General features: G+C 57.3%; 5 protein-coding genes across 5 annotated transcripts; 3 read left to right on the forward strand and 2 right to left on the reverse strand.

The window, feature by feature from the left end:
* Window positions 1-438: 438 nt before the first annotated feature.
* VTJ04DRAFT_1493 (uncharacterized protein) lies at window positions 439-5,134 on the forward strand (the record flags this gene model as incomplete). The annotated part of the gene is made up of 5 exons (XM_069359186.1): window positions 439-2,560; window positions 2,615-2,928; window positions 2,985-3,158; window positions 3,214-4,456; window positions 4,521-5,134. 5 exons carry the CDS (start codon window positions 439-441, stop codon window positions 5,132-5,134), a joined length of 4,467 nt encoding a protein of 1,488 aa, XP_069224101.1.
* Window positions 5,135-7,142: 2,008 nt separating this feature from the next.
* On the forward strand, window positions 7,143-8,363 carry VTJ04DRAFT_1494 (uncharacterized protein; the record flags this gene model as incomplete). Its single annotated transcript, XM_069359187.1, has 1 exon — window positions 7,143-8,363. The coding sequence occupies one exon, from the start codon at window positions 7,143-7,145 to the stop codon at window positions 8,361-8,363; it is 1,221 nt and encodes a 406-aa protein (XP_069224102.1).
* A 387-nt stretch (window positions 8,364-8,750) lies between these two features.
* Window positions 8,751-10,909, reverse strand: VTJ04DRAFT_1495 (uncharacterized protein; the record flags this gene model as incomplete). The annotated part of the gene is made up of 3 exons (XM_069359188.1): window positions 8,751-8,859; window positions 8,941-10,685; window positions 10,808-10,909. The coding sequence occupies 3 exons, from the start codon at window positions 10,907-10,909 to the stop codon at window positions 8,751-8,753; spliced, it is 1,956 nt and encodes a 651-aa protein (XP_069224103.1).
* A 1,437-nt stretch (window positions 10,910-12,346) lies between these two features.
* On the forward strand, window positions 12,347-12,695 carry VTJ04DRAFT_1496 (uncharacterized protein; the record flags this gene model as incomplete). Its single annotated transcript, XM_069359189.1, has 2 exons — window positions 12,347-12,618; window positions 12,692-12,695. The coding sequence occupies 2 exons, from the start codon at window positions 12,347-12,349 to the stop codon at window positions 12,693-12,695; spliced, it is 276 nt and encodes a 91-aa protein (XP_069224104.1).
* Window positions 12,696-12,736: 41 nt separating this feature from the next.
* Window positions 12,737-13,239, reverse strand: VTJ04DRAFT_1497 (uncharacterized protein; the record flags this gene model as incomplete). The annotated part of the gene is made up of 3 exons (XM_069359190.1): window positions 12,737-12,767; window positions 12,824-13,027; window positions 13,094-13,239. The coding sequence occupies 3 exons, from the start codon at window positions 13,237-13,239 to the stop codon at window positions 12,737-12,739; spliced, it is 381 nt and encodes a 126-aa protein (XP_069224105.1).
* Between the last annotated feature and the right edge of the window lie 139 nt (window positions 13,240-13,378).

A 13,378-nucleotide genomic window follows, 5' to 3' on the forward strand; every position in this document is an offset into this window, starting at 1 on the left:
GTTGGGAGAGATCTTCAGTTAATGTTTCTGCAACAAACAGGCCGAACCTCAGCCTGCTTGAGCCTGTGACGCAATGCCGCAGGCAGGGGCAAACCTGCTGCGGGCTGGGCTTGAAACTTGGCAGCCCCAGTGGAGCTTCCCGCGTCGCTGCTACCCCTGCAGGTTCCACCAGTTCTGTGGGCTGCGTCCCGTCGCGGCTCGAGTGGGGCTCGAACCCAATTTGGGGCCAGTCCAATTGGGGATTTTCGAGTTTCTGGGGCAGCTCCATGTGGTTGCTGCACTTTCAACAACATCAACAACACTTTCGGGCGAAATCAACACTGGCACCAGCGACACCATCAACCTTTCACTCCCTGATTTCTACGACTCGGTGGCCGGGTATTCGACGCGCCCTCAATTGAACACCACCAAGAAATGAAATATACAATATAATGCAGAATGCAGTGCTACACAGAGCTGACGCCGCCGACGGCCGTGACGCACTCGGTGACTCTGCACTTCATCCCCGGCCACGGCACTAATCTGGTCGTCGCAAAGTCGTCTCTTCTCCAGATCTTTCGGACAAAGGTCGTCGCTACAGAGCTCGACACTTCCCAAGCACGTAATGGCAACGGCTCAGCCTCCCGCTACGAAGGGCGTTTCGCCAACGACGACGAAGGCCTCGAGACGTCGTTCCTGCTGGGCGACAACTTCGGTCCCCGAGATCGCGCCAACGTAACAAAGCTTATCCTCGTCGCCGAGTTTGCCCTTCCCGGCACCGTTACCGGCCTTGCCCGAATCCGAACCCGCACGAACCGCCACGGCTGCGACTCTCTCCTCCTCGCCCTCAAAGACGCCCGCCTCAGTCTCGTTGAGTGGGATCCCGAGCACCACTCGCTGTCGACTGTCTCCATCCATTACTACGAACAAGAGGAACTTCAGGGCAGCCCATGGGCTTCGCCCCTCAACCACTATGCCAACTTCCTGGCCGCTGACCCGGCGAGCCGCTGTGCCGCCCTTAAGTTTGGCGCCAGGAACCTAGCTGTTCTGCCCTTCCGGCAAGCGGACGAAGACATTGATATGGGCGACTGGGACCACGAACCAGACGGTCCTCGTCGCCCGGCCATCGTGAATGGAGGTAGCCAAAGCAACATACTAGAAGACACTCCATATGCGCCCTCGTTTGTCTTGCGGCTCTCGCATCTTGACCCAAGCTTGCTCCATCCCGTACATCTGGCTTTCTTGCATGAGTACCGCGAGCCGACATTTGGCATCCTTGCCTCTACGTCTGCTGCCTCCCACTCTCTCGGCCGCAAGGACCACTATGTTTACATGGTCTTCACCCTCGACCTGCAGCAGAAGGCTTCAACCACCATCCTCTCCGTCGCTGGCCTTCCCCAAGATCTTTTCCGGGTTGTGCCCCTACCTGCGCCTGTTGGAGGAGCTTTGCTTGTCGGCGCCAACGAGTTGATCCATGTCGACCAGTCAGGCAAAGCCAATGGCGTCGCCGTGAATCCTATGGCCCGCCAGTCCACCAACTTCAACCTCGTCGACCAATCTGACCTGGGATTGCGCCTAGAAGGCTGCTCCATCGAGGTGCTTACTCCCGACGTTGGCGAATTGCTCCTGGTTCTGAATGACGGCCGTCTGGCTGCCATCACGTTCCGCATAGACGGCAGGACCGTCTCAGGCCTTGATGTCAAACTTCTGCCGCCCTCAGCACAGTCCGATCCCGGACAGGGCTCGCCCATCGTTCCAGGCCGCGTGTCAACGCTGTCACGCGTCGGCCGTAGCGCGATGTTCGCGGGCCTGGGGGAGGGCGATTCTGTCCTGTTTGGCTGGGCGAAGAAGCAGGCTCCAGCAGGACGTCGGAAAGCCCGTGGACGCGATGCTGTTACCGCCGCTGCCGCCACCGTGGCCGAGGATGAAAGCGCTTCGGAGGAAGACGATGACGATATCTACGGGGACGAGGATGACCTCTACGGGGAGGATTCCGCACCCCGGCACCAGCCCGTATCCGCCGTAGCTGGTCTTATCAGCGGCGACATGGTCTTCCGAGTTCACGACCGTCTCCTCAGCATCGCGCCCATCCAGTCCGTAACGTACGGTGAGCCCGTATATCTTCCCAACAGCGAAGAGGAGCGGAATTCTGCCGGCGTTCGCAGCCCCTTACAACTTGTCTGCGCCGTCGGCCGCGACCGGTCTGCCGCCCTCGCCACCATCAACCAATCAATCCAGCCCAGAGTCATCGGCCGCTTCGACTTCCCAGAGGCTCGCGGCTTCTGGGCCCTCTGTGCAAAGAAGCCTGTGCCTAAGTCATTGCAGAGCGAAAAAGGCGCTGCTGCCCTGGGCAAGGACTATGACATGACAGGTCAATATGACCGGTTCATGATTGTCGCTAAGGTCGACCTTGATGGGTACGAAAAGTCAGACGTCTATGCCCTGACTGCCACTGGGTTTGAGAACCTCGTGGGCACGGAATTCGACCCCGCTGCTGGTATTACCATCGAGGCCGGGACAATGGGTCGTGGAAGCCGAATCATCCAGGTACTCAAGTCCGAAGTGAGGTGTTATGATGGAGGTAGGTGACACTTCCGCAGGAGAGCAGGGTATCGGCGTGCTGACGCTTTTCCAGATTTTGGTCTGAGCCAGATCGTTCCGATGCTTGATGAGGAGACGGGGGCGGAACCCCGCGCCGTGAGCGCGAGCATCGCCGATCCATACCTGCTCATCATCCGCGACGACTCGAGCTTGTTTGTTGCCCAAATGGACAGCAACAATGAGCTTGAAGACATCGAGCGTGCCGACCAAACCCTGACAAGCACAAAGTGGCTATCGGGCTGTCTGTACAATGATGTGTCTGGCGTGTTTGCCGAGGAGGTGTCGGGGAAGGGCAAACCGGCCCAGAGTGTCCTGGCATTCCTCCTCAGCAACAGCGGCGCTCTCTATGTAAGTTGTATAGTTCTTTTGCTGTTCAGGCATGATGAAACCCTAACGCTTTCTAGGTATATCGGCTTCCTGACCTCTCGAAACCAATCTTCGTTGCTGAGGGATTGTCCTACATTCCGCCCCTGCTCTCTTCCGACTTCTCAGCAAGGAAGGGCACGCCAAAAGAGGCCGTGACCGAAATCATGGTCGCTGACCTCGGCGATACCACCCACAAGTCCCCTCACCTGATTGTGCGTCCATGCCCATCACCTTCCACTCTACCCCGACTCTACTGACATCTTCCAGCTGCGTCACGCAAACGATGATTTGACCCTTTACCAGCCTTTCCGCTACAAGACCGGCGCCGGCGCCGACTTCTCCAAGACACTCTTCTTTCAAAAGCTACGCAACACGGCATTTGCTAGGAGTCCCGAGGAGACGGAGGATGACGAGGCGACGCACCAGCCACGACTCCTGTCGATGCGCCGGTGCACCAATGTTGGCGGGTACAGCACCGTCTTCCTCCCAGGCCCGTCGCCAAGCTTCATCATAAAATCCGCCAAGTCGGTACCACGGGTCATTCCACTCCAAGGGCCCACCGCTATCGCCATGAGCCCGTTCCACACCGAGGGTTGCGAGTACGGCTTCATTTACGCCGACTCTCGCCACGTCGCGCGGGTGGCCCAACTCCCAGCCGACTGGAGCTACGCGGAGCTCGGTGTGGCCGTCCGCAAGATCCACGTTGGCGAGGACATGGCCGCCGTTGCCTACCACCCGCCCTCTCAGAGCTACGTGCTCGCATGCAACAACCTCGAGCCGTTCGAGCTTCCCCGGGACGACGACTACCACAAGGAGTGGGCGCGTGAGGTCCTGACGTTCAAGCCGACGGCGGAGCGTGGCTCGCTCAAGCTGTTAAGCCCCGTCACCTGGACCGTGGTTGACACGGTTCTGCTCGAGCCGTGCGAGACGGTGCTGTGTGCCGAGACACTTAACTTGGAAGTGTCGGAGCTGACGGGCGAGCGGAGGCAGTTGGTGGCGGTGGGCACGGCGTTGACCAAAGGCGAGGATCTTCCGACAAGGGGTCGTGTGTACGTGTATGACGTCGCCGACGTGATCCCTGAGCCGGGGAGGCCGGAGACGGGGAAGAAGCTGAAGCTGGTCGCCAAGGAAGACATCCCCCGTGGTGCCGTCACGGCGTTGTCGGAGATTGGGACACAAGGCCTGATGCTCGTGGCCCAAGGGCAGAAGTGCATGGTCCGCGGTCTCAAGGAGGACGGCAGTCTGTTGCCGGTGGCGTTCATGGATATGAGCTGCTACGTGACCGCCGCTAAGGAGCTACCGGGCACAGGCTTGTGCGTCATGGCGGATGCCTTTAAGGGCGTGTGGTTCACGGGCTACACCGAGGAGCCGTACAGGATGATGCTGTTCGGCAAGAGCTCGACACGGCTCGAGGTGCTGACGGCGGATTTCTTGCCGGATGGGAAGGATCTGTATATTGTGGTGGGTGATGCTGAGGGCAACATCCACATCCTTCAGTTCGACCCTGAGCGTAAGTATCACTTTCGAACATCTCGACACCATCTTCTCCAATTTGCTAACTCCATTGCTATTAGACCCGAAATCCCTCCAGGGCCATCTCCTCCTCCACCGGACCTCCTTCCACACCGGTGCCCACCACCCGACAAAATCCATCCTTGTTCCGTCGACTATCCTCTCAACAGACTCCGTTCCTGGAACCACCTCCGCCAAACCCACCAACACCCAATCCGCAGACACTCTACCACAATCTCACATCCTCCTCCTTACCACCCCGACCGGAGTCATCTCCACCCTCCGCCCGCTGCCGGAATCCTCGTACCGCCGCCTCGCCTCCCTCGCGGCGCAGCTGGTCACGGCCCTCCCGCACCCGGCCGGCCTCAACCCGCGCGCGCACCGCGACGCGTCGGCCTACTGCGGGTCGGTGGCGGCGGGCGTGATGGACTACGCCGCCAGCGGGGCGTTTGGCGGGCGGAGCGTCGTGGACGGGTGCGTCCTGGAGAGATTTGGGGAGCTGGGCAGCGTCAGGAGGGTGGAATTGGCAGGGCGCGCGGGGTATGTGCTTTCTTCCTCTTCGTCTTCGTCTGGGGGTTCTGCAGGAGCAGCAGGGGCAAGGGCTGGGAATGGGTTGGGAGAGGTGAGAGGGGAGTTGGAGAGCGTGCTTGGTTGGGCGGGGTTGGGGTATTTCTGAGTAGGAGCGGGAGGATGTTTGTGAGGAGGTTATATTAGTAGGTTGAGGTCGTATCTACCTGAGTGAGACGGGGAGGAATGGAGGGGAAGTGTTTCTGAGAGGGAGAGTTGATCAGGCATGACTGGGTTTCAGCGGGTTGATGTAGAAACATTTCTGGCTGAGTTAGAATTGTGAACAGGCATAATACCCTGACCTCTCAACGACCTTTTCTTCTTGGGCGCATATCTCGCTACACATGACGATCCAACTGACAGACACCTACTATCTCGCTCGTCCTATATCCTGCGACGACCTAGCCCCATGATATCTGCTCCCCATGGCGGCAACGCGTGTGGCAATGTCAAATGGCCCTTCGTGGTGATAGTAACACGGCGTCGTTTGTGCTTGTCGATGGTCTCTCTTGCCCCTCAGCAGTAATAATGGAACAGTCGCGTCGAGCATGTCGATGCTGTCCGGGGGAAGGGTGTTGATAGTTCTTGGCGAGCATTCGTCGTCCTCGTCCTCGTCGTTGTCGTGGTCATCTTGTCGTGGACGGGTGGGATATGGTGGCGGAAGCATATTATCTCGGTGCCACAGCCAGGTGTCGTGGTGTTGGGGGGTAGCTTGCTCTTCGTCATTCTTGTTGGCAATTGTTGAGCTTGGGGTTGCTGTCGTTGATGTGATGGCGACGGCGGCGGCAGTGGTGCTTGTTGATGATGACCTTGACCAGTGACCTGGACGACTCGCAGACGTGCGGCGGACCGGTTTTTCCTGGGATTTTGTTCTGCCAGCGGATGAAGGGTGAAATGATGATCGTGAGCCATAAAGGCGCGTAGCGCAGACCTCGTGTGGTTGGGGTTCGTATAATGGGGTTATGATGTAGTCGAAGGCCTGGGAAGTGGGGACGCATATGTGTCAGTTCTTGTAACTGAGGTTTGAAGGGCATCAAACAATGGAAAATGAGGTAGGAGGTTTCTAACCCAGTGCTTGTCATGGGTGGCCGAGTCATAGTCGCTTCCATTGTCCAAGGCAAGGTAAGACATGGAGATAGTAGAGCGCTGGGTTTTGAGCTTCCAGGTGGGGGGTAGATGTTGAAAAAAGTGCAAGCGAGGTGATGATGAGGACCACTCTATCACCTGGGGACCTTTGAATCAGTACGAAAGGCAAGGTGGTGATAAGTCATCGGACTAGATGGTCAAGTACACAGACGTTGGTCATTGAAATACAAAAACGTGGCTTTACTCCCATGCCAAAGTTTAACCTTCCTCCCTTGCTACAAAAGCCTCCCATGACTCTTCCTTCTCGAGAACTAGCTGTCATCCGATATGCTTTCGGCCATCAGACCCGGGGATATCCATCCATGGAGTGAGCTGAACCCCGCAAATAAGTGTCCGGGCATGAAGGTATCGGTCCGGACCTGAGCCGGGATTGATGGTCAGAATTATGTGCCTTCTCACCTCATCCTTTCCATGGGTAATAATAGAATGCACCCATTAGGGAGGATGTTGATGCTCTCCATAGGTAAGTTGAGTGGTGTCCAACTGTGGTACCCCATTCGGCGACGACTTCACAGGAAATGACATCATCAGCGTCCAAACTGCTCATCCAGGAGAGGACTCATCCCTGTCTGATCTGTTTGATGACATCACCTCACCTTGTCAGTTCATGAGCGCTTCGTTCAATGGGACCTCAGGTACGGATTTAGAACTCAGAACACCCTAGTCGGGCTTGTCTGGGATTGACAGCTTTCTATTTTCATGCCCTGTTCAACACCTCGGGGAATGGCCGTTCCCCGGTCATCGAGGTCGTTGAGGTCGGAAGTACAATGCCAAGGCCCGGCCCGATGCAACGCCGAAACGTGGCCGTGTCCGAGACCTGACCCGCCCAAACGGGCCGGGCGGTGCGGTTCCCCGGACCACCACCGATCCCAAAACAACAAAAACATCCAAACACCAAGCCAACAAACCCAACAATCGCGCAATCATCCCGACTTTCAACCCATCCCCACACACAATAAGTCCACCAGTCAATGCCACCACTCGTCAACTACTCTTCCGATTCCGACTCTGATTCACCTGCCTCTCCAACCACCAACCCACCAAAACCAGACAAACGACCACGAACCGACGACAACCCATCCTCCTCCTCCCTGCCCCCTCTCCCCGCCACCTTCCACGACCTCTACGCCTCCACCGTCCGCGCCGCCCCCTGCGACGACCCCGCCCTGCACCAGGGCCGCGTCCGCCAGATCCCGCACCTGCCAGGCCACTGGCCCAGCCACGTGTACGTGGAATGGATCCCGCCGGCGGAGGTGTACGACTTGCTGGAGGGGTTGGTGGGGGAGTTGCGGGCGCGGTTGCAGTTGCGAGGCGGTACTTCGGACCCTGAGGAGAGGTTGGAGTTGGAGAGGCCACCGGAGATTTATACGCTCCTGCACAGCGACCTCGGCGCGCCGCTTCCGTTGCATATCAGTCTGTCCAGGCCGATGTCGTTGCCCGGGGAGGTGAAGGAGGTGTTTAAGAGGGATTTGGAGGGGGCTCTTCTCGGGAAGGGAGAGAGCGGAAGTGGGTTGGGATGTGGCCGCCGGTTCGAGGTGGAGTGTACGAGGGCGGAATGGCATCGGACGCACGAGAGCGCGAGGTCTTTTTTGGTGTTGAGGCTGAGGAGTGTGATGGGTTCGTCTTCTGGGTCGGCCGGTTCTTCTCGGAAAAGGGACGACGAGCAGGACAAGAGCAGAACTGGGAATGAAGACGGGGATGGCGACGATGGCGACAACAACAACAGTAGCAGCAGGGAGAAGAACGGCGAAACCAATCCCAACCCGGAACTCACCTTCCTCCTCCGCCATTGCAACGCCATTGCGGCACGTTATAACCAGCCCATGCTTTATGACTGGGCCGATGAGTTTTCGTCATCATCATCGTCACCGACAAGTAAAGAGCAAAACGCAAACTCCAATGGCGAAACGAAAAGAAGAGGAAGCGTAGGAAACGCATTTCACATCTCCATCGCATGGTCGCATTCCCCTCCTACGCCGCAACTCGTTGAGGCCACCGAGGCTGTCTTTTGTTCCCAAGATTCCCCTGCCGCAAAAGCGCTACGACGGGTGCGCGTCCCCGTGGCGGCAGTGAAAATCAAGATTGGAAACGTGGTATCCAGTCTCGAGCTTCCAGCGTCAACATTCTCAGCTGGTGGGAAGGGGGCGGGACCCAAGAAGATAGAGGCAGCGAGGAATCTATTTGGGTTGTGAATACTCAGAGCACATATTCCCAGGCGATAACACCTAGACGGATGCGCAAGGCAAAAAAGACGAAGTATGTACATTCAATGCCTCAATATACCAACGTATATACAGCGCAGAACTTAATCAACCCCACCTGCTACTTCGTCAGAAGCGAAGAAGCATGATCGGCAGAGTCTTCCATATATCCAGAAAAGGACACAACACTGCCGCTTCTTGGTATTTCACATCACCCGCTTGGACCCAAACTTCCCCTCAAGTTTTTGTTTGAATCCAGACATGGAGCAAAGTAGGAACAAGAGAGAATGATAAACAAACAAACGCCCCAACTCCGTTTTGATGCCATAGATCAATATACCATGCAAATGCAAAACCACCCCGAGAAGCAAAAGAAAATCAGAGCTCGTCTACCCTAGGCAGGTACCATGTCCATTCCCTAGGCGAGACGGGCAAGCCGATGTAGAACTGCCATAGCCGCTTGAGTTCCGAAGTAATAATGCGGAACCTGTATAACAAGGGTTAGTATGAGCATCACAACCTTAGACGGCACGTCAGTGGTTGAAGGGAAGGGGGTAAAAAGACTTACGCAGTAACAGGGAACATAACCCAACTCTCCAGCACATACAGAGCCACCTTCATCACCTTGCCAAACTCATCATTAAACTCCTCCCGCACGCTGCGGTATTGGTACTCCTCCTGCTCCTCCTCCTTCTCCTGCTCCTGCTCTGACTCGGCCTCAGATTCCGACCCGGAGGACGACTCCTTGATCTCCTCCTGGCCACCCTCTTCGGCCTGTGACGAAGGGATTGGTGGCGCAGCGGTGATGATCTTCTCAGTCACCGTTGACGTCTCTGCGGATGTCGATGATGACGGCGACTGCGTGGCGGCCCCGCTGATCGCCTTGGCCGTCTCTGCATCCCGGGCCTTCTTATCCTCCCTGTACTGCGCCTCCTTCTCCTCCACCATCTTCCGGAATTGCTGAATCGCGTTCAGACTGTTGCTCAGCCGGGCGTACGTATTGAACAGCGCGACCAACTCGGTCCGCTTGAGCACGATGGGGGCAGGAGCATCCTCGTCCTTGGCCTGTGCCGGATCGAGATTCTCGAACTCGAACAGCACCTTCAACGCGGTGCCGTAGCCCGCGGTTTGCAGCTTTCCCCAGAGGCGGCACTTGTCGCACCCGACACAGTCCATCAGGCGCGAGACGTTGCGGAAGCGGTTGCGGAAGTCCTCCTTGAGCGACGGGCCCTCACCGTTCTTAAACATGAGGCTCTCGTCAAAGATGTGCGGCACCGAGGAGGCGCGGCCGACGACGTCGAGCACCTTCTGGCGCGTAATCTCGTCTTGCTCCGGCTCGCCGAGGCAGAAGGTGTAGTCGCTCCTGCGGGAGAGGTAGGGCCCCAGCTTGGCGATGGCGCGGGTAAGGAGGGCGTAGTTGAAGTACAGGTTGCGGATGCGCTCCGGGTGTTTGTGGAGACGGTTGATGTAGCAGACCAGGTTGGGCTGCCACTCGCCAGTGGTTTGGTTCAAAAAGTCCCAGCAGAGGTGAGTGGAAATGCTGGCATGCATGCCCGAGATGACGCGGTAGAAAACCCGCTTCTCGAGGCATTCGTCCTCGTATTCGAAGCCTGTCTTTGCGACGAAGGGAACCTGCGGGTTGTGTTGGCGCTCTTCGGCAAGGGCCTGCTGGCGGCCGGCAGCCTCGATGACGGCGCGGAAGTCGAGGGCGGCGGGGTTCCGGGGGGTGGTGCCTCCGCCGAGGGCAGCCGAGCCGCCCGGGAAGGAGCTGCGCTGGAAGCAATTCTCACGGTAGATGGCGTCCCAAACCTGCTTGGCGCCGTCGCCGGCATATCCGGTGAAACGCTCCGGGTTGCGGAGCAAGCTGACGTAGTCGCCTTTGGAGGAGGCACTCTCGTCTTCGGGAACGCAATAGTCGCGCTCGTCGCACTCGTCGTCGTATTCAACAACGCAGCTCTCACCAACGTCCTCGCCCAGGCCGCCGCGTAGTGGACGCTTGGGCTCTGCGCTTTGTACCGACTTGCCGGGATGGCGGGCGCTTGGACCCTCGAGCTTTCCGAGGGCACTGGCGCGCCAGATTGGGGGGATATCTTCCTCGTTGTCTAACGTCTCGACGGCGCAGGCGATGTTGCCGCACATGCCATTCTCGTCGTTCCAAAAGGGACAGCGCTTGTGGAAGAGGTTGACACGGTAATGTGAGAAGAAGTCTGTGGTGCGGACCAGGTCGTCGATGGCCGGCTTGACGTTGCGGTTGATGAGTTCGAGGGTCGAGTACGAGGCGCAGGCATCGTCGACAATAGCTTGGGGGGATATCTGACGGACAGTTCTGTTAGAATGATAACTCGGGGGATCAGGCGTCACCAGCACTCCTTGGGAAGAAGCAGGTAGGAGGTAAGCTGGGAGCAGCAGGAGAGCTAGACAGGGTCGATGCGTACCACGCAGGCATCTTGGCTTGGAGGATCTGAGGTTTGGCAATGGGCCGCGGGCGCCCAGAGGGCGAACACGGACAGGTAAAAGAGACGAGCCGCCGACTTCATGGCTGCTCGAATCTGGCTCTCTCTGCCTTGTCCCAAGGGGTCGGGAGAGGTTGAGAGGCAGTCCTCTGGGAGAGGTCCCCCCTAACGGATGGTGGTGGGAGGGGAGGGGTGGCGGCTCTCGTTCTCGTCCAGCTGGAGGTATTCGAACGTGCGATCACGGCTGGCTTGGTTCGGTCGGCAGGTTCAAATGGTGGTGGTCGGCGCAGTCGTCAAGGCCCGGCCCAAAAGATTGTGTTGAAAAGACACCAAAGTGGCCGCAGAAAGATGACAAAGTGGAATCGGCAGTTTCGAGGTCTTATCGGCCTGCCGAGTCGCTTATCGGAACCAGGAAGAGCCAGGGGAGAGGCGGCCGATGAAAGGCTTGGCGGTTCTGGAAGCGATCGCAGGCAGGCGCAGGCGCAGGATGATGCAAGACAAGAAAACCAAAGGGAAAGAAACCGTTGAGCACGAATCTCGACTTTCCAGAACCAGTTTCAAGTTCGGGCTGTCCAGTGTGCTTGAAGCTGGACTGCACGAGACGCGCAAAACAAAGAAAACCAAACAAGACACCTTTCACCACTGACGAATTGACCAAGAGGCATGGGCTGACTATATTTCCCCCGGAGGCACAGGTCTCGCCTCCCCCTTGTGGAAAGTGGAAATGTGTCCAGAGCGGAAGATCAGCAGATGCTGAAATGCCGACCGCGCGACTTTCTCCACGCTTATTGCTTGGAAATACTGGAACCGCCCGATGCGTCGGATCCCCAAGAGCCTCCCCCGTCCTTGGCCGTTGCAACGCCCCTCATCTTCCCGCACGTCAACCAACCTTCCCGGTCGTCATGGTTCCGTCCCAGCCGTCAATTGTCAATCCAGAGATCCTTCGCGTGTTGCAACCGGGATTTTGCTGCTGCTGCATTGGGGCTTGCGCAGGCTCCTGAATACTCAGGTATTACGATGGGATGGACATGGAGTAAGCCTCAAACCAGTGGCAAAGGATGACGGTGCTCCACGTACGACAGAGTAGGCAACGCCCATACGAGGCACTCGCAGGGCTGTTCGTTATTGCGCCTCTGCAGGCCTGGTGGTGGCGAGAAAAACGTCGTTCCGGGATTACGGTCAATCCCCGGTGGTGGTCTCATGTCCCGGTCTTTTTTTAGACATCGACTAGGTAGTGTCAAAACCTCTGCGCGTAAGATCAGTCGTTGGTTTGTGTCCTGAAGTCCGAGTGCAAATTATTCTAGCATTTTTACGATTAAGAGTTAATACGAAGTGCATATGGATATTGAGATCTTCTTTGGCAGCAACCTTATCAATTGAAAGTTGTAGGATGTAAACTATTCCGTCCGAACCAGGCCACGGAGATCAGAATCGTCATGGAATCGGAGGTATTAATATGTGTTGATTCTGTTTACAATAACCAGCAAGACAGGAAGAACTGCCGAACCAAAGAGCCGATGGATGCGTGGTCCAGGAATTACGAGTATGCTCGAAGCCTTGATTCTTGTCATGCCGAAAACGCCCCTCTCTCATATCAACCTTCCATTGACGCCCGGCAATCCGAAACCCTCTCCGGCCATCGATCCCATCCGACGGCCCCGCTTCTCCGATCGGTTCCGGCGCCATCCCATCCTGAAGGTTCAATGCCCGCGCTTAATTAACACGCTTTCCCCTTCCCCAATGTCTCCTCCACCATTGCCTTGCCTGTTTCCTATTCATACAATCCGATGCCGGTGTCGAAATGCCCTATTTGCCATGCTCTTTGCGCCGTCTAAATGCAAATGCAAGTTGACCCCCAAACTCCAGTTAGCTTTCACTCCCTTTGTTTGCGTCTCCTCCTCCCAACTTCCCTTACTGCGGCGGCTGGTAGTTCAGGGGACGCCTGCGATGTGTCAGCACCCGAGGTGTGCTCGTTCCGAAAGACCGAGAAGAACTCACTTGAAGAGAAGGATATGGGGTTCCGGCTCATGAACCTCATAATGTTCCCAACCAAGGCTCTGCGTGATGCCCATCCCCCGCCATTCCTCCTCCCACAGCAGTTTCAGCGTGCCCTTGGACTTGTCGTGGTACTCGGCGGGGATGGCCTTGAGCATGGCCTTAGGCAGCTGCACGTGGCGGTACTCAAACTCGCTATCCGAGTACCTGTTTGCGACAAGAAAAGCGTCAGCGCGCCGGACCGTATGTATGGACGGGAGCAAAGAAACCCACCTCGTGGAATAGTGTATCGAGTCAATGAACTCATCCAGGCGCGCGCGCTCGTCCTCGGTCAACGGCCGCGGGACGCGATTGCGGCGCGAGATGTCAATGCCCATGCTAATCGCAGCCTCGGCCATCTTGGCAATATCGGTGTTCATGGACTTCTTCTTCACGGTTTTTGAGGTTGTGACTCGGTGCAAGGCAGTTCGCTTCAACGACGCGCGTCCTCGTGCTTCGTCCCGGGTCCGGGTCTGAGAGGCGCGCGCAGATCAACGAACGTGTAACGCGGGGTCGATC

The sequence above is a fragment of the Mycothermus thermophilus genome (assembly GCF_041956435.1).
Source record: "Mycothermus thermophilus strain CBS 625.91 unplaced genomic scaffold VTJ04scaffold_1, whole genome shotgun sequence".
In the NCBI taxonomy this organism is placed as follows: Eukaryota; Fungi; Ascomycota; class Sordariomycetes; order Sordariales; family Chaetomiaceae; genus Mycothermus; species Mycothermus thermophilus.